We start from the raw sequence: 20,408 nt of genomic DNA, 5'->3' as shown, positions 1-20,408 counted from the left end.
CCCCAGCTACATGAAGGGAACAGATCCCAGCTACATGAAGGGAACAGATCCCAGCTACATGAAGGGAACAGATCCCAGCTACATGAAGGGAACAGACCCCAGCTACATGAAGGGAACAGATCCCAGCTACATGAAGGGAACAGATCCCAGCTACATGAAGGGAACAGACCCCAGCTACATGAAGGGAACAGACCCCAGCTACATGAAGGGAACAGACCCCAGCTACATGAAGGGAACAGACCCCAGCTACATGAAGGGAACAGACCCCAGCTACATGAAGGGAACAGATCCCAGCTACATGAAGGGAACAGATCCCAGCTACATGAAGGGAACAGATCCCAGCTACATGAAGGGAACAGACCCCAGCTACATGAAGGGAACAGACCCCAGCTACATGAAGGGAACAGACCCCAGCTACATGAAGGGAACAGATCCCAGCTACATGAAGGGAACAGATCCCAGCTACATGAAGGGAACAGATCCCAGCTACATGAAGGGAACAGATCCCAGCTACATGAAGGGAACACAGGTTGGCTCAGTTCAATTCTTTTTTTTTTTAATGTCCAACGCCATTGTTTCCTCCAAAATAAGCCGCCATCACAATAGTCTTCTGCTCCCACCTGTATACATCTGCAGGTTACCTGTGTTACCTATATGTGAATTCTTATGGTTGTACAGCTCACATGAAAAACACACCCAAAATCTATCACCTTCTGACCGTCCCAACTAGGGGCATGTGGGTAGAGGAAGTCCACACCCTCATGAGATTTGACGAACTGGGAGCCGAAGACCGTAAGTCTTGGGAAGCTTACTACAAGACTTGGCAGCCATTGGTAGCGTTCAGAGAGTCGGACGTCCTTAAACGATGGCTAGACCAAGGCTCACTTAACTAATTCACCACTCGGGTCAGCGCGCAGAGGACTTTCCACTCAGAGTCATACCTCTGCATTTATCTCTCCCCCTACTCCCCCCCCCCCTCTCCCCCTTCCCTGTCTATCCCCCCTTCCCCTCCCCTTCTGTCTATGTTTTAGTTTTAGATAAGACAAGTTTACACGAAGGGGAAAGTGGATTTATTTCTACAATCGTAATCGAGCTCGAGACAAGTCCCCCAGTCTCGAAAATTAGACTGAGGCAGGGGAGAGAAGTAGAGGACGGGTGCCGGAGTAAACCTCGAGCGGCAGCCACTATTAGATCAAGACGGTTGTGACAGGCACGTCCTCCGCTCTGAACCTTCCCCCTCCTCCATCTTTTTTCATCTTTTCTTTCTTTTTTACAGTTTCCATTAAAAGACCTTACTTTATTGATGCAATGATTGAAGCACAATCACTACTTGTCTGATATGTAACCAATAACATTTATTTGAATCCAAAATGTATCACCTTCTTCAGAAAAATCTCTGTTGTGGCCCAAATGTGCTGCCTGGACACTCAGCAGGGCCTAAAAGTAAGGAAGCATCAAGTGTTTTTTAGAAAACAGATTTAGCTTCAGGTCCATTTGCTCACTTGTTGGGCCATTGAGATCTTAAAACTATAGAAAATCCTCAGAAGTTAACCTATATTGAAAACTACACCCCTTGGGGTATTCAACTAGCGAGATAGAGAATATTTTAGCTCTACAAGATTTTTGCTGAAATTAATGCAAAGCAAGTGAAAATAATAAAAATTTATTTTTTTTCACAAAGGTGTAATTTAAAAGAAAAGTTTTTTTTTGTACATTGCCCGTGAAAATGAAGAAACGTAAAATTTATCACGGTGTTTCTTTCCTATGTTCAGGAACAAGAATACTTTGTTTCTCTTACTGAGAACATTCACATTTTACCCCAAGGCTTTAAGGGTCATTCAGTTCTTCTAATGAAATTATTTGTTCAAATACAGTAATTTCCTTTGCTCAAATCATCGCAAAATAAAGTGAATTGAATATATATAACCTTCAAGTCAATATAAGATGCCCTGGAAGTGCACAGGGATTTATTAAGTACACACTCATCTAGAATTGTTGCATTACCTTTTAACACACTCCAATCTGGAACCTGAATACAGGATATAAAGGATGGTTTATATGCTTTCAGATGAGCGTGTGCGTACATAGGTGCGCACATAACCACATGTCTATTAGAACCATCGGTTCCCTATGGTGTGTTCACATGTCCGCGTTTTACAGGCGTGCAAATGCAGATACCTACAAAACATAGGACATGCGTGCATCATAGGTCCGTGGTGCATGTCAATTCTCCCCAGTAGGGAGTCCCCTTATCACTGAACACTGTGACAGCACCGTCACAGTGTTCAGTGACAAGGGGACTTCCCGTGGAGAGTAAAGAACCCCCTGCCACGGCTGTCACATGTTTACACGCATGTGCAAAACGACGCTCGTGTGAACCAGGCCTCAGAGTCAGAGCTTCCCATCCAACATTGACCCCTGACATCACAAATGGTCTTTTGGCTAAATGAGCACAAATCCCCGCAGAGATACTCCAAAATCTTGTGGGAAGTCTTATCTCCTCAGGAATCGAGTGGAGACTGTTATGGTGATGGAAGGGGGATGAACTCCATATTAACACCCTTGGTTTTGGAATGCTATATCAATAAAACTATTATAGGTGTTGCGGTCAGGTGTCCACATTCTGATTGTGTAAAGATTAATTTAGTTGGATTTCCCTTGTAAGTCCTTTTTTTCAAAACATATACTTACTGTTACAACACAGAACAATGCAGGGAATTTAGGGAGATAATTTGGTATGTATAACCAATATTTAAGGCAGGAACTCACTAAAACCTTTTCAATCGGCATGAAGGTAGTGTAGATTTGCTGTACTTTACAGTGTTTCTCCAGGGAATGAACCCCCAGAGTTCACATTTCCCATATGAAAAGTGGACTTATGATTTAATATTAGTTTAGACAGGTTCCATTTGTCATTTCAACTTTTCTGCTTGGATAGGTATAGTATTTTGCTTTTACACTTTTTTGCCATGTTACTGGGAGTGTTTGACCTTAGAAAACTGACAAGGAACTGATTTTCACACTTTCTATTATTGGAAATATTTAACTGGCTTAGATATTTTTTTATTGGAGATCATCAAATACCATTTTACAAAGTATCTAAACCCATCCATGTAGTACAATTCATATTACATTATTTATAACCCATTAACCGCCAATGCACATATTTACAGCAGTCATTAAGGGGACTTACGCTAGAGTTTTGCCCTTTTTATGGGAGTTCTGCAGCATAGGATGGCTCTACCAACAAGGCAGAAAAGCTCCAAGGCAGCCGAGGCCAACGGAGCACTGACAGGGACAGGTGTAAGTGGACTGCCATCGCTATTAGAACACATGCAGTACAGAATAAACGTCTTCAAGAAGCTGATTGGTGATATGTGATTAATCCTACAGAGCTAAAGGTCCTTTGACATGCAAAAATAATCTTTCAAATGGCCGAAAGATTGAAAGATTTAGCAGTGTATTTGCATAAAGTGTTAATGGTTTTAATGGCCATTAACACTTTAATCTTCTTCATTTGTGTGTGAAAAGACCTTTTTCCTCCAGGAGTTGTTTGCTGACTTGGCGAGTGTTTAAACACATGCCCAGGTGAGTAAACATCCACAGGCACATTTCATTGTTCTCCTCCTGGCAGAGTACACAGTGTTATGTATGCAATGCAAAACACAAGGAGTACACTGTGTATCCTGCAGTCTATTGAAAGATGAGCGAAATGCATTGAAATAGAAAGTATTTGCTCAGTCTTTCAGCGGCTAAATGATGGATTTTATGCAGAGCTAAAATCCATCACTCAAACAAAAAGTGCACAATGCCCACATTTACATGTAACGATTATCGCTTATTTTCGGCTGTTTGGACAAATTTTGAGCCATAATCGTTGCATGTAAAAAGGCCTCAAGCAAGGTCTTGTAGAAAAGGCTTCAGGCAGTGTAGAAGAACTTAGCCATAGAAAGTAGAAATATTACAAAGGTGTAATAGATTTAGAGAGGAGACGCATTCAATACAGAAACGATGCATTAACATGAGCGTGTGCATACATAGGTGGACACAAAACCGCACACTCACGTATGTACATTGAATTCAAGCGCTGCCTATGATTGGCTGAGCGCTGTGACCAATCACAGGTAGTGCTAAGCTGTCATTCAAATAAATGACTGAGCGTTGCCTGTGACTGGCTGAGCGCTCAGCCAATCAGATGTAGCCCTTTCAGCAGTCGGGGATTTTAAATCCCTGCCTGCTTAAAGAGATTCAGAGCAGTGCAGGGAGAAGATGCGTCTGGACATGCCTGAGCCCCGGCAGCTGAAGAGAGGTGAGTATATATTTTTTCTATTTTTAACTCATTCTATGGATGATTTTCAGGCAAGGGCTTATATTTAAAGCCCTTCCCGAAAATCCCTGCAGGGCTTGCCGGCTTCCCATTGCTTTCAATGGGACTGCAGAAGCGCCAGCCCCGTTTAAAGCAATAGGAGGCCGGCACCCCTGCAGTGATTTTCGGGTAGGGGCTTTAAATATAAGGTATGCCGTTTTCACAAACAAGGATGTGAACGACCTCTTCCATTCACTTATTGCTAAGTGCTGCTAAGCCACCTTACTTATTTGGAGAAGTTTTATATTGGAGCCCATTGAAGTCTGGCCTCAGCTTTAGCCTGCACAGCCTGCAACCTAACGCACCCCCACTGACAGTGGTATCTATATAGGAGTGCTGCTGCATCCTCATTTTTTCTTCCTTGGACACCATCTCTGGTGACTGTCTTTCACTTTAGGGGCCTCTCCTAGGTGCAGAATCATTTTTGGTGTTAAGAATCCTTGTTATAAGGAGATATCAGAGGGATGAGTCCATACCTGGGCAACCCTCTCGTCAATGTTGTATTTTTATCAGCATTAATTGCTAAATTGCTCTGGTTTTAATTTAAGTCAATAAAGGTTATTTCTTAAACCTATTCTGCGAAGAAATTTTTGAAGAAGTATATTTTATATGTATATATAATTACATATACACACACATAAAAAGGCACAGACATGGTGTGATTAATTTGCACTTAAAACAATACCAGAGCAGAGTGAGTAGAGGAGTAAATACCTAATTGGAGATTCAATGCATTTCACCCCACCATAAACCTGACATTAAGCTACTATTCAGAAATCTTTTTGGACACCACGATAGACATTTTGAAAAACTCAATACAGACATCCCTGTACCAAAAACCTATTGATCGTCCCACATACCTCTGATGGAACAGTTTCCATCCTAAGCACATGAAAAAGTACACATTCTACAGCCGGGCCATCAGATACAACCGGATTTGCTCTAACCCAATGGATAGAGATGACCATTTATACCATCTTAAAGTGGCATTTCTAAATCAGGGCTACCATCCCACTTCAATTGATGATCAAAACACCGGAGCCAACAGAATACCTAAAAGTCAACTAGTTTATTATATAGAGAAGAAAGAAAACGATTGTGTACCTCTAGTAGTGACCTACAATTCACAGTTAGAGGTACTAAGGAAAACTGCAATGGAACTCCATCATATCCTACACAAGGATAACCGTCTGAAAACCATATTCCCGGACCCTCCCCTTCTGTGTTACAGGCAAACTCTAAATTTGAGGAACTTTATAATCAGGAGTTCACTGACTCCCCCCCTCCCCCAGATTCTTCACAAGACACAGAAAAAAGGAACTTATCCCTGCAATGTAAGGAGCTGCAAGACTTGCTCACATGTACTGACCACGAGCAGGATACAAATCCCCAACACACAATTGGAATATAAGATTCCTGGGACATTCATATATTTCATGGACAATGTTGTGTACCTGATCCTGTGCGGTAAATGTCCTGTTGATATGCTTTATGTTGGAGAAACAAGACAAAAATTAAAAGGGAGGATGAGGTCTCAGAGCATTTTAGAACACAACATAAAACATATGTCGGTTTCAATATTAAAAGGCAACTTAAAATCTCTACATCATAGAAGAATTTGGTAGTATAAGTTTATAACCAACTTTGACACTCTCAACACAGGCATAAACATCTCAAGAGGCTTCATGCTATAGTGGAGCATATAAGAAATTGTAGCAGAGACAAAACACAGGCCTGGTGACCCCCTAACACAAATTTAGAGACCATAAAACTTTTACATCATTACTAGTGCACTAATTAAGTATTTACTCCTCTACTCATCCTATTTTAAAGTGCAAATTAATCACACCATGTATGTGCTTATTAGGATCTATTCTATTAAGGTTCGAAAACTTGCTATAACATCATGTGTCTTTGTTAGACATTAAAAGATATAACTGCAAGATTACTTTGTTTCTCTTACTGAGAAGTGTCACATTTTGCCACGTTTTATGAGATGGAATTCAAGCAGAAAAATCCAAATGCGGATTCCGCCTGCATGAATATATCCTAAGGCCTCCTTCTCACGAACGGATTTCCGCCGCGTAATTCGCGGCGGAAATCCACTGCGTTGCCCGCAGCTATTAGGTTCTATTGAAGCGTCATGCGGGAGCGAGGATGCCTGATCCGCAGGTAAGTTTAGGGTCTCCTGGGGGGTGCCGTGACGGGCTCCGTCGCGGAATTTCGCGGCGGAGCCCGTGACGGCCGTGTGCAGCCTGCCTAAAAGATTTAGAAACAGGCTGTTTATGTAAATAGTTACTATGGATGTTTATAAGCACTTTATAGTTTTAGGAAGTTGTCAAATTTCACTGAGATCTATTTTTTTTTTACTGAACATTTCATGTTGATGGTTAGTAAATGCGCTAACAGTCTGGAGCCATGATACAATGATCTGCACAGTACACAGAGACAACGACTCTGCACCGATCAGCAAATACTAATTTCAGGACATCTGCTTCCTAGAAAAGATAGGTGCAAATGACCTTTGAAGAATAGTCACTATATAGTTGATGCAAAGATACCAACATCCTTTTGTCAGAGTTTCTCTATTGATAATCACAGTATCCGCTATTGATCTAATACTTTGAGAAGTGACATAACTCCAATAAAGTTTTCACCTCCCTAAATTTTAGTATTCTGTAAAGTCTCAAGTTGGAAACATCTGTAATGAAAAGTGATGTAGAAAGTGTAGAAGCAAGACGGAAAATAATGGTTTTCTGAATAGCCTTTTCAATTTCTAGTTCATATTGTATATATCCCTCACTAAACTGAAGACTGACATGTACTGGGGACATAAGGGGTCATGTATCTAATGGGGCATACACTGTAAAATATGGAGCTCAGTTCATATGGCATATTTACTAACATACTGCATCATTTATTAGATTTGATACAGGAGGGGTGGGGGGGGGTGACTAAGATGTGACTCATGCTACTACCTCTGTCATTCAGTCAGGCAGCAATAAGAAACAGGAAAAACATGGCTGCTCAACTCCATAAAGTAGAGGGAAATATTTCTAGAATATGATTTTATAAGATAAGTGAAGTAGCTGAAGCTTTTTACTTTAAAGTCTAACCAGCAATATACTGAAACAAAAATGTAATTGAAAAACTAAGGAAAAAGATTAAATCTGTTTTGCTCTTTAATTCCATTTAATATACTACAGAAGCTGTTCGGTATTCCGGAGGAAGACTCCAGCACCACAAACATGTTCTTCGTACCTTTCCAATGCTTTACAATGTGTACTCATGCCTCTATAATCTCTACTTATGTTTTTGAGAGTGTTTATTGAGTTCTGCATGTACTGTATTTTACCCACTGTATAGTGTATTTTAGTATAGTATAACATAGAGTTAATCAGTTCAGTTTTCAGTCCCACCCATATAGTCAATCGGAGGCTAGTGGGTGGAGCCAAGTGTATAAAAGCCAGGAACACACCTAGATCTGTTCTGTTCAGGTGCTTAGCACTTCAGTAAGCTCACAGCTAAAGAAACTACTGGCTTTACACCCAGCCTAGGAGAAGCAGATGTGAAGGCCTACTACTGAGAGGAGGACAGGCTTGCAAGCTTGATGCCTGATATCATTACACATAGGATAGTACGGGATTTGCTATACAGATGGAAATGCTCCCTAGAAAAAGCTACAGACTCCAAGGTTGTGAACACCGCACATTAGTGCAGAACGGATGTTTAGGAGACTCCAGGGCCATGAGGAAGTCACAATAGTGCAGTACAGCATTCAAAAATAGCTTGAGAGAGATTACAGTCACCACCAGTATGAGAACCTTGAATTTGCTGATTTTCAAGGAATGTGCCTCCATCTATAGATATAGCATCATTATAATTCTATTTCAAAGTAAACTTGAGTTTTGGCCTCGTTCATACAGGCGACAAAGTCACGTGATTTTGTTGCGTTGCCACAATGCTACAAATCGCATGTATGAGAAGCCCATGCTTTCCAATGGGTTCCTGCACACATGCGATGTTTTGTAGCATGCTACAACCCGACACAAAAACCCTGCAGGTCTGGCGGTGTGCCAGCGACTCGCGAGGTTGTGTAGCCCATGCTTCTCTATGGAGCCTTCCTCTCTGTTGCATCACATCGCACAAAAACGCGATTTTCGTGTGGTGCGATGCAACTTTGATAGTAGGAAATCCTACTGTCAAAGCTATAAAATCAAAATCAAATCAAATCATGGTATTTGTATAGCGCCAACTTATTCCGCAGCGCTTTCAGGTAATTATTACTTATTACCCCCCACCAAGCTGGGTTCTCATTTTACCAACCTCGGAAGGATGGAAGGCTGAGTCAACCTTGAGCCGGCTACCTGATTCATGCGGGGATCGAACTTGCAACCTTCAGGTCGTAGGCGAGAGCTTACACTCTGCACCACACAAGGCTCTATAATGTAAGCCCTCGCTGCAGAAAACAAAAAAAAAACACATACATCACCTCACAAGCGCTCTCCGCCACCGCTGCAGGTTCTCCCCAGGTCATGGCACTGTCTCTCTGCGTCATCTTCAGGCTGGGGATTGAAAAATCTCCTGGAGACACAGATGCCACCTGGGAGGCGAGTATGGAGGTTTTTTTTAAAGCCTTCCCTGACTCGAGTATAAGCCAAGGGGGGCTTTTTCAGCACAAAGAAATGTGCTGAAAAACTAGGCTTATACTCGAGTATATACAGTAATTATTATTGTGGTTGATTTGCAGACCCTCCAATGATCACTGCATTGGAAAGATTGCGCCCCCTTGCTTCATGTAATCGGCACTTGATTGTGAGCTGTAAAGATGCAGCTGATAAAGTACAATTCCAGTGTGAACAAGAGATTCTCTAGACAAACCCATTACTACTCACATGCTTATCATGCTTCTATACCCACCAAGCGATGACAATGCTGTGGTACTATGGAGCAATCAGTTGTTCCCTTAAGGAAATGCTTTAGAGTTATATGTGTGGAAACGAGTTAGCATATTGATTAGGAATGAAGAAAGCGCTAAATAAAAATTCATTATTGGTTCATTCTTTTGAAGAGAAAGTATCACCTATATTTTTTTTAAATAAATAAAACCAGATATTGAAACAAATTCCATTTTTCAAATCATGTACAGACCATATAATTAAAAAAACCACAATGAGAAAATAAAAAAATGACTATGAGGGCTGCCATCTTGCTTTTGCTGACGAATCCTCAAAAAGCATGGAGAATTAATGCGACCCATAGTGGTGAATACAGCTAAAGGAGTTTGTATGTCACAAAGGGCATAGGATCCTATTGGTCTCATAAGTGCAACTTGCTTCAAGATGAAAACCCTTTTTCTCTGAGAGATAAGTCTAATTATATCAGAAGAAATATTCAGCTCTTAAAATAACTAAAATCTTCTGACACAAAAGTGTATTCACCCCTGTGGGTTGCACTAATTCTTTATCCTTCTTAAGAACCCTTTATTTCCATTGTGGTCACTCAGGGGTCACTCACTCACGGGGATCGCCATCTTCTTCACCTAAGATGGTTGGCACCACTTTCAGAGACTTTGGATAACTGGACTTGTTGAAAACTCTGCTTCTGCCAGCTTTATTGCACACTGCAAAGGTTTACAACATCAACATCAACACACTGCATATACACTGAAACACAACTTCTGGGTTGACAACCTGCAGTGTCTTTGTCACTGTACCCCACCAGGGTGTCTAGAGGACGTCCTTCCCTGTCTGATTCGTGACAGGCACAGCCTGGTCCGCACCGGACCTCAAGCTTGCAGCTCCTGTAGCTGCCTCAGCAGCATCTTCCCTCTTTGCAGGAGTGTGTATGGAGGTTTTATCTCCTCCAACCACACCCCTACAGCTGTCCCAGCTAATTTAGCACACAGAATGCCTAATTTCACACACTCTGCAGACCATTCTGTGTACTGCCGTACCAAACCGTTTAAATATGTCTATTAACAATGCATGTTATGAAAATTATAGCCATATTGGTACTCACATAAGGTAGCGATGCATGGCGATGACCATATTTCACAGTATTTTTGTTAGCCTCTATGAAATATTTCTGCGCTCGCTTCCTCTCTCTCTCCAGTTTTTTCTCCAGGGCAATTTGACATGAGGATAAGCTGTCCATGTATCTCATAATGACATCGGAAATTAAAGCACAAACTTCGACTATGTCAGGTCGGAGATCTGCATCTGAGGTCAAGCACCTGTGGGTAAATATACTGAGTTACTGATATGTGTGATAAATACATTTTGCTTATTATTTGCTAAAAGCACAACACCCTCGTATAGCAAAGAATTGCAAAAAGCATTAATTCAGTGTATTAGTTTGACATTTTCTCTCCCCGTAATAACAAGAGTTTGAATGTCAATCTGTTTGTACTGTTTCATTATTTCAGCAATTGTGGCAATTTGCACAATGAGGGTACATTCACACAAGTGAGGTTTCTCGCATGAGTTTTAAGCATTGCCAGACACACAAAACTTGCACTGAAACAGACCACATTTTTTTAATGGGTTTACAAGGTGCTGATAAGTATTAAGCCTTACCCAGAAAATATTGAGCTAGGAAGCTGTAACTTGCAGGGTGTGCTTGTCTATTTGTCTGTAATCAATGATGCTAAAATCATCTACTTATAATTTTAACTTATCTTTTCTTTTTTGCAGTCCACAGTGAACATGGCGGCATCTCCAAAGACGTTCAGTGTGGAAGAGAATAGGACCATAATCAAGTTCTTGTTTCTCCAAGGGAGAAGAGCAAAGCAGATCCATGATGAAATGTCACAAACTTTGGGTGACGGCGGTCCTTCATATGTAACAGTTAAACGTTGGGTTGTAAATATTAAAACCGGCCATTACGGTGTTGAGAAACCGAGTGGAAGGTCTGTCTCCGTCTCCTTGCCTGTACATGTTAAAGCCATCCATGACATGATCATGAAGGACCGCCGAATATCAGCCAAAAGTATGGCTACATATCTGGGGACGACACATGAGAGAGTTGGTGCCATTATCCAAAACGACTTGGAAATGGGAAAGCTTACAGCAAAGGGGATCCCGAAACCTTTGACAACCGAACAGAAGCGGAGACGTGTGGAGACATCGGTGACTGTTTTGGAGCATTTTGCAAGAGATGAGTCAGATTTCCTGAACAAACTGGCAACTGATGACATGAATCGACTGCTATGATCAAGAGACAAAGGAACATTCTAAGGAATGGAGGAACAGTGGTTCCCCCAGGCCAAAGAAGTTCCGTGTGCAAAGGTTAGTGCAGAAGCAAATGGCAATCATTTTTGGGGATAACATGGAAGTTCTGCTCGTAGACTACCTCCCATAGGGTTCAACCATCAATGCAACATATTACTGTTCGTTATTGACAAAGCTGAAGCAAAATATTAAGGTAAAACATCAAGGAAAGCTCTCCAAAGGTGTCATCCTGTTGCACGACAATGCCCCGTCACACACTGCAGGTGCTAGTATTGCAAAAATGACCTCTTTAGGCTTTCAGCTGATGCCCCATCCACCCTATTTGCCTGACCTGGCTCCGTTTGACTACCATCTGTTCACCAATCTCAAAAAACACCTGAAGGGACAATGGTTTGGGAGTGCTTTGGAGGCAACTAATGTTGCAAATGAGCGGTTTGACTAGCAGGGACTAGTTTGCAGGGACTTAATAAGCTGCAGGAGAGATGCTGCAAGTGCACTGACACCCTGGGGGAATATGTAGAATAGTGTGGCAGTTACAGCTTCGTAGCTCAACTTTTTCTGGGTAAGGCTCAATACTTATCAGCACCCCCTCGTATTTACACATGTGATTTCCCTCTTGCAGTGATCCTTTGAGATAGAAATTTCTCACCATGGTCTGTTTTTCTGTGAGTTTGCAGAAATCTCACATATTGTTTCCATTGGGTGAGAAAAAAAATCAATAAAAAAAAAAATTGCATAGTACTCGCAAATAGTGTTCAGCTAATTTTACATGCATCATATCGTTTCAAGTTTCTCGGACTGAAAACATGTTCGCCCGTATGAATGCACCTTAAACAACACTTTTCCTGTGAACATGGCATTTTCCTTAAGGGCTTATTTACAAAAATGTGAGTTTTATACGATGCGCACAAAACGGGCACAAATATGAAATCCATTCCTTTGAATGCATTCATTCACACAAGTGATTTTTTTCACATCATGATCTATCTTTTGGCGTTCCGGGGGAACTCCTCGTCCATTGTTTAGGACCTTAAAAGACATTGCATGGCACTCGCATGCTGTGCAATGTATATGCAAAGGTGATGCAATACTTCCAATTGAAGTCAAAGGGAAACACTTGCGAGCCGAACATCCCAGTGAGGGGTGCGATTTTTAAATCAAAAACGCTTTGCATCGCTGTGAAAATCGCACACTGGCAAGTGCGATATCAGGCCGGGTGTCTTGGTCTAATATCATGCTCGCTCGTGTCAAGGTAGCCTAAGTGATGCATGTATTTGTGTAAGCATTACAGACTTGTACTACTCTTGCACAAAAAGTAAAAAAGAGTTACAGAGGTGATTTCTTTATTGGATAACCAGAAAAATTATATATGCAAGCTTTGAAGGCTACTAGGCTCTTCGTCAGGCATATATCTGAAGAAATATCTATATATACACACATAACATCGTGTGATCAATTTGCATTTAAAAAGGCAGGATGACAATTGACACTGAGAGGAAGAACACAGCATTTAAATAATGATATACCGCAGTCAACGGGCTAAGACTTGTGCATAAGATGAAAGACGGAGAGGTAATGATTAAGAAATCCCAGATAAGGCTACGAGTGTGAAGTGGCCAGGTAATGAGACATATACCCAGGTGCTAAATTCAGACCTTATATTAATGTCTGCAAGCTTCTCATCAGTTTGAGTTCCAAAATGTTTCTGTCTCTGTTACTTTTAAAATGTCCATTGAGTTTAACGACTTTTAGATGAATTACACTGTGATCTGGGCCAAAGGAATGGTTCCTCGGGGGTGTATCCAGCTTCTTCATTATTGTATGTCTGTGTAGAATCATCCTGGACTGTAGTTTTGTTTCTCCAGTGTATACTTCTTTCGGACACCTTGTAAACCATATCATGTGCACCATATTGGAGGATGTGCTGGAGAAACAGTGAGTGATTTTATGGTCCTGTTGTGTGTTTGGGAAGTGGACTTGTTGGTAGGATGTGGGTACAGGTCTTGTATTTCCTGCTGTTACAAAGGAAAGTGCCTGATGGTCATGGGAGGGCACTTCTGGTAAGGAGATTCTTTAGATTTGGTGGCTGTTTATATGAGAGTAGAGGTAAATCTGGGAATATTTCTTTCAGTCTACTGTCTTTGTGGAGTATGAAGATAACCATGTTCCACTCCATAGCTGTCTAGTTTTATGATACATGACACCACTGCAAACAGTGGTAATTCAAATTTTAACTACTGAGTAATAGCACCAGCAGCGGTTCACAGGAGGGCTCTTAGGCCTCATGTATACGGGCAATGGATGTAATACCCGCATACTGCAGAATACTGAGACAGAGACCTATGTTATAAGTGTGAAAGTTCAGTTAATTATATGCAGCGTTAAAAGTATTCATACCCTCCCATGGAGTGAGTAGTTAACTAGTTTGTTAAGTAAAAATATATTATAACAAGTACGGCTTGCAGTTGCAATTCCACCTTGCCGACGGAAGCGCGAGCGTGCTGATAAGGTTGGCAAAATCGTGCGGCTATTGGCAGCTGCCGTTTGGCGGAATCTCTGCCACAAACTGGTACCTGTTATGTGGCAACGCACCTTTACTTACAAGCACTAACGCGAATGTAAAGAAAACCGTTAAAAAACCAATCAGTTTGTAGATAATTAACTTAATTACCTTTTAATTGTACTTGAAACTTTTTCTGAATATAATCCATCAGGGACTGGAACGTACACAGCTTCTACTATCTAAAATGAAAAGAAACAACTGACTGAACTCTTTCCGTTTGATATCTTATTGGGAAGATTCTGATGGTTTCAAGTATAAAATGAGCAGCACATGGGACATATTGAAGAGACGTTAAAACAAAAATGTTCAAACATTTAATTATGTCAAAGCATACGCGTTTTATATTCAGCACGGATATCACCTTTGATGTACAGTAATTTAAATCAACTAGTAATGCCGGAACATAACGCTGTGATGAGAACTTTCCCTAGAATATCTGTTGTGTAGATGCATAGAACCCCTTATCACCGCAGTCAAGTTTGCCCTTTATGACACAGATTTTTTTCATTTTCTTATCACTGCCTTTCAAAAGCCATCATTTTTTTTTCTTTTGACATAGCCATTTGAAGGCTCGTTCTTTGCTGGATGACTTATATTTTAGTTTTCAACGGTACCATTTCAGTGTACATAGAATATAATGTATTGAAAAAATATCTTTTTGGGGGGAAAATGGAAAATAAACAGCAATTGTTTTTTTCAGCTTCTTTTGTTTTCTGTGTGGTGTAAAGCCACTTTTAGATGAGCTTTATTACTGGTCTGTGGTTAGTGGACCATAATACGGAACTCATCAAGATCTAGGTATCTATTCACAAGGCTGTATTTTTAATGGCAGTGCTTTAAAAATGGATTATGTGCTTCTTTTGTCCACTGTCGCCTCCATATTTCCATTCATTAGTAGTAATTTACACTGGTCAAATATAGATCAGTATTTGCCCAGTAGACAATAAAACCAATGACAGGAAATACATATCAAATACTGCTGATATAAGGTTGTAATGTAATCTGTAACAAATCCATAATAAGGATAGGTATTACAGATGTGTTACAATTAGAGATGAGCGAACCTACTCGGACACGCCCCTTTTTCGCCCGAGGGCCGCGATTTCCGAGTATTTCCGTACTTGGGTGAAAAGATTTGGGGGGGAGGGGGGGGGGGGGCACTCGCTGCACTGGCTGTCCATGCATTACAGAACTAAATTCAAACTCCTTACCCCCACCCACAAAGTTCTCCATGTTGCCGCACCACCATACATCGCCTCCCTCCTGTCCATACATCACCCAGTCCGCACACTCCGATCCGCTAAAACATTTAGATTAAATGCTTAAACCCTCCAATACGTACCTCACATGCTCACCTCCAGGGCCTCTCCAGAGCAGCACTGGTCCTCTGGAATGCTCTACCCCAAAACATCCGTACAATCCCCAACACACAAAACTTCAGACATGCCTTAAAAACATAGCTCTTCAAAAAAGCATACCGAATCTCTTAATCTAATACCCCAACACCCACAACAAGCCGCCTGCCCCTCCCTATGGCTCCCACCACTTTTCATGTTGCCTGTCATGTACATCTCCTGCCAATGTACCCCCTTATCACCTCCTACTCGTTTGTTTTCTAATTACTGAATACCAAATGTAATTATCGTACTGTTTGCCTGTGCCTTATCTCCTCCTGCTGCACTTCCGGTATCAGCAGCACCCCATTTGTTTCTAAATAACTGTATATCACATGAAATTATTATATTGTTTGTGTTCCTCCATGCTTTGAAAGTGATGCAGAATAAGTTGGTGCTATACAAATAAAGATTATTATATTATTATTATATTTTACCGTATATTGCGGCGTATAAGGCGACGGGGCGTATAAGACGACCCCCCAACTGTCACCTTATACGCCGGGAATACAGCGGAGCAAAAAAAAAAATCATTGCTCACCTCCCCCGGCGTTCTGCGGCGCTGCTGCAGGATGTCGCTCCCTCCTGGTCCTCGGCAGAGCATTGCTTTCTGAATGCGGGGCTTGAAATCCCCGCCTCCAGAAAGCTAATACTGTGATTAGCTAACACACGCCGTCAGCCAATCACAGTCATTCAATGACATCATTGAAAGCTGTGATTGGCTAAAACACATGTGGCTTAAGCCAATCACAGCCATTCAATGATGTAATTGAATGGCTGTGATTGGCTGACGGCGTGTGTTAGCTAATCACAGTATTAGCTTTCTGGAGGCGGGGATTTCAAGCCCCGCATTCAGAAAGCAATGCTCTGCCGGGGACCAGGAGGGAGCGACATCCTGCAGCAGCGCCGCAGACCGCCGGGGGAGGTGAGTAATGATTTTTTTTTTGACACTTTCTTTTTTTTGTATTACCGGCGTATAAGACGACCCCCGACTTCAGAGCAGATTTTTGGGGGTTCAAAAGTCGTCTTATACGCCGGTATACACGGTACTTCTTTTGCACAATAAAACACTTTAAAAAATTGTGCTAGTGTTTTTTTAGTCTTAGAGCCATAACTATTTCAATTTTCTGTTCACGCAGTTGTATAAAGGCTTTATGATAGCATTTCAGGGTACAGATCTCTTTGATTTCTTGTTATTCCATTTTTGGGGTGCAGAGAGAACAAAAAAAGTAATTATGGGATTAGTATTTTTTTACACCATTCATTATGCAGTATGGATGGCATGCTAAGGGTGCATTCACACGAGAGTGTGCATACATAGGTGTGCACAAAACCGCGCACTCATGTATGTGCACAAACAAGTGTGAATGAAGGTCTGTGCAGCATTGCCTTCAATGGGGCTGCGGCTGCTGCTGGCGACCCCATTGAATGCAATAGGATGCCGGCAAACCTTGCAGTGATTTTTAGGGAAGGGCTTGAAATATAAGCTCCACCCTGAAAATCATCCCTGGTTTGTGTAATAAACAAAAATGCATATGTATGTATGTATGTGTATATATATATATGTGTGTGTGTATATATACATACATTCATACATACACATGCATACTCACCTCTCTGCTGCTGCCCTGTAAATTTTCCCTGTGGGGAGTCCCCCTGTCACTAAACACTGTAACAGCACTGTCACAGTGATCAGTGACAAGGGGACTCCCTGCAGGGAGTAAAGAATCCCATGCCACAACTGTGGCAGAGGATCGCGATGTTCTCCCATTACTTTCGAAATCCCCGCCTGCTGTAAGGGCTGTATCTGATTGGCTGAGCGCTCAGCCAATCAAAGGAAGCACACAGCAATTCATTGAATGACAGCTGAGTGCTGCCTGTGATTAGTCACAGCACTCAGCCAATCACAGGCAGCACTCAGCCATTCATTGCTTTCAATGGGACTGCAGAAGCACTAGTCCCATTGAAAGCAATGGGAGAACATCGCGATCCTCTGCCACAGCTGTGACAGCTGTGACAGCTGTGACTGGGATTCTTTACTCCCCGAAGGGAGTCCCCTTATCACTGAACACTGTCACAGTGTTCAGTGACAAGGGGACTCCCCGGTGGGAAATATTGACACGCACCACGGACCTATGGTGCACGCATGTCCTGTGTTTTGCAGCTACACGTGTTTGCATGCCTGTAAAACATGGACATGTGAACACAACATAGGGAACCAATGGTTATAATAGACACGTGGTTTTGTGCGCACCTATGCATGCACACACTCGCACCCTAACTATATTATGAGGGTCAATATGTTTACAGAGATATCAAATTTAGAAAGTTTTTTTGTGTTTTAATACTTTTGAAGAATTAAAGCCCTTTTTTTTTTTTAGAAAAATGCCTTTGTGTAGCTGCATTTAAATATTTATATTTTATTTTTTTAGCGATGGAAATGTGTGAAGGCTTACTTTTGCGGGAAAAGCTGTAGTTTTTATTGGTACTATTTTGGGATACATACGGCTGATGATCACAGTTTATTGCATTCTGTCAACAAATCTGGGTTTTTTTTACGTTGCTACTGTGCAGATAAAATAACTTGACAATGTTATAGTTCATTGCAGACAATTATGTGCATTTTCATAGTTTTTTTTTACGTAATGGACATTTTTTTCAATTTTCTTTTTTAAATCCAATTAGGAAACTTTAACATCACTTGATATCAAACACCGTATACTTCTGTATTCCAGTGTACTACTGCCTGTTAGTCTGCATCCTAATAAGTGTACTAAGATGACATACTGATAGCAGAATCGCTGCGGCATTCTGCAATGTAATACCCGCAGCAATTTCACAAGAATTCTGCGGTGTCCAAACCTGCACCTAAGTAGTGCGGATTTGGCCATGTTTTCACTTGCCGAAACCTGCGAAATTCAACCCTGTATTTCAATGGTTGAATTCCGCAGTATGATTCCGCAGCATAAACAGTCATGCTGCAGAATCAGAACAAACAGCTTATCTCAAAAACTCAGCGGATTCACAGCGGACAATATCCGCACCATGTGAAGGGGAAATTTTTAAAGCCCCGCCATATGGCTTTTATTGTAAATTCTGCAGAGTTTCCACATGAAATGCGCAATTGGAAATTCCGCAGCAGATGCTCTGTGTGTGAAGGCAGCCTTAGGCTCCCAACTGCCATACTATTTTGTTGATGAGTTTACAGAAGGAACTTCTATACACCTAGATGTCATGATCACCATTGACCACAGCATCTAAGGGGTTAAATGACTGGGATGATTGGAGTTATCCATGATCCCAGCTGCTGCAGAGGCAGCCCAGTTGTCAGTCTCCATAGGGTTATAGTAAGAGGGGCAACAGTAGTCACACTAACACCATGACATACAAGTATGAGATTTTGTGGACATTACCTCCTGCCAATGATGTACATCATATGTCAGGAAAAGGTTAAACAATTAGTAAATATGAATATATACATTTGTGTATTTGTATTTCATACTTTAACAAGAACAGAGAGCAGTAAAAGAGGAGGGTCTCTCACTCTAGCCATGCAAGCTTAATTTCCCCTGTTATGGCACTGCAGGGAAATTAAAGACTTGCTACCAGGACTTGCTGACAGCTGAATGACTGGATCCAGCAACAGGTCACCTTGTATTAAGCTTATATTCAGTGGACCCTTCTAAGAAAAAGATTGTCTAAAGCAGAGAACCCCTCTAAGACTCTAAATACATGAACAATACTAAGTTTTAATCATATTACTTATTTACTCATTCCAGACTACAAACCTATACAGAAAACACACCGATGTTATCTATAGTATATCAATAAGAATATATTTTACTTTGTTGAATGGGTTAAAGGGAATGTTGCACCCCTTTAATTGGGGGATCTTACAGGTGTCCTGAGAAAAACAAGACAGCTGGTACTGCTACGTCCAATGAGCATCCTCCATCTGCTTAGCCAGCTGGGACCTTACATAATTGGACCTTGCATACTAAAATGCACTGGATGTGACCATGTCATCCTGCTAAACTGTGAAATCAATATGCATAGTGGGCACTAGTTCATGCAGTGTCCCATATTTGTTTTTTTCTACGGGTATCTGTTAGTCTGTTCTGGTGATTGGCCAAAAAATATAAACGTTAACCATGCAAACCTGCGTACTTTGGTTGCTAAGGAGAGCATGTTAGTGCTGTGGAAAGGTGGATTCAGAGTTGCCATCTGATAGAAGATACAACCTGCTGCCCATACATCAGCCTTTTCCCCGTATGGTTCGCTTTTTACAACTTCTGGGCTACAAAGCAAAAAAAAAAGTTATATCAGTTATACATAGCAGAGCAACAAATATTCAAAATGTACTAAGGTAAACAGCAATGAAGGAGCTCCTAAGCATTATATTTGTGTTTAAAAAGTTTACAAACTGGAAGACCCCTACAAAAAACTTTGGTACTGGTGGAAAAATTGGTGACTGATCTGATAATTCTAGACCTTAAATATAGTAGACTTGCATAAGCCATTTTGTATTCTCTTCAAGGGCTTGTCCAGTTAAGTTTTGAAACTTAAATGTCAGATGTAGATGTAAAACAACAAATCAAGCAGTACGAACCCATCCTCGGCCCTGGTGATCCAGCGCTGCAGGCCCCTATTCTCCCGCTTTTTGTTGAAAGCGGAAGTCAGGTAACCACTGCCAGCCAATCAGAGGCTGCAGCTTCTCCTGGCATCAGCACTCACAACCTGGGTGCTATGATGGCAGGCGTTCCGAGGTGAAGCCATGGCCTCTGATTGGCAGACAACGGTCACCTGACTTCCACCGTAAACAGAGACTGGGAGAACAGTGGGCTCAAAGCAGA

The 20,408-nt window shown here is 41.5% G+C and overlaps 1 protein-coding gene across 4 annotated transcripts in view; it reads right to left on the bottom strand.

Moving 5' to 3' along the window:
- NEK10 (NIMA related kinase 10) overlaps positions 1-20,408 on the bottom strand; it is a 202,440-nt gene that overhangs the window by 57,830 nt on the left and 124,202 nt on the right. For all 4 annotated transcript variants that reach the window (XM_066584730.1, XM_066584731.1, XM_066584733.1 and 1 more), the window contains exons 24-26: positions 19,723-19,852; positions 14,270-14,340; positions 10,388-10,601 (exon numbers count right to left, since the gene is read on the bottom strand). In XM_066584730.1, coding sequence (XP_066440827.1) covers positions 10,388-10,601; positions 14,270-14,340; positions 19,723-19,852 — 415 coding nt within the window. The remainder of the gene's footprint in view (positions 1-10,387; positions 10,602-14,269; positions 14,341-19,722; positions 19,853-20,408) is intronic.

The sequence above is a fragment of the Eleutherodactylus coqui genome, chromosome 12 (assembly GCF_035609145.1).
Source record: "Eleutherodactylus coqui strain aEleCoq1 chromosome 12, aEleCoq1.hap1, whole genome shotgun sequence".
Lineage (NCBI taxonomy): Eukaryota > Metazoa > Chordata > Amphibia > Anura > Eleutherodactylidae > Eleutherodactylus > Eleutherodactylus coqui.
This window is presented reverse-complemented; position numbering and strand designations above follow the sequence as displayed.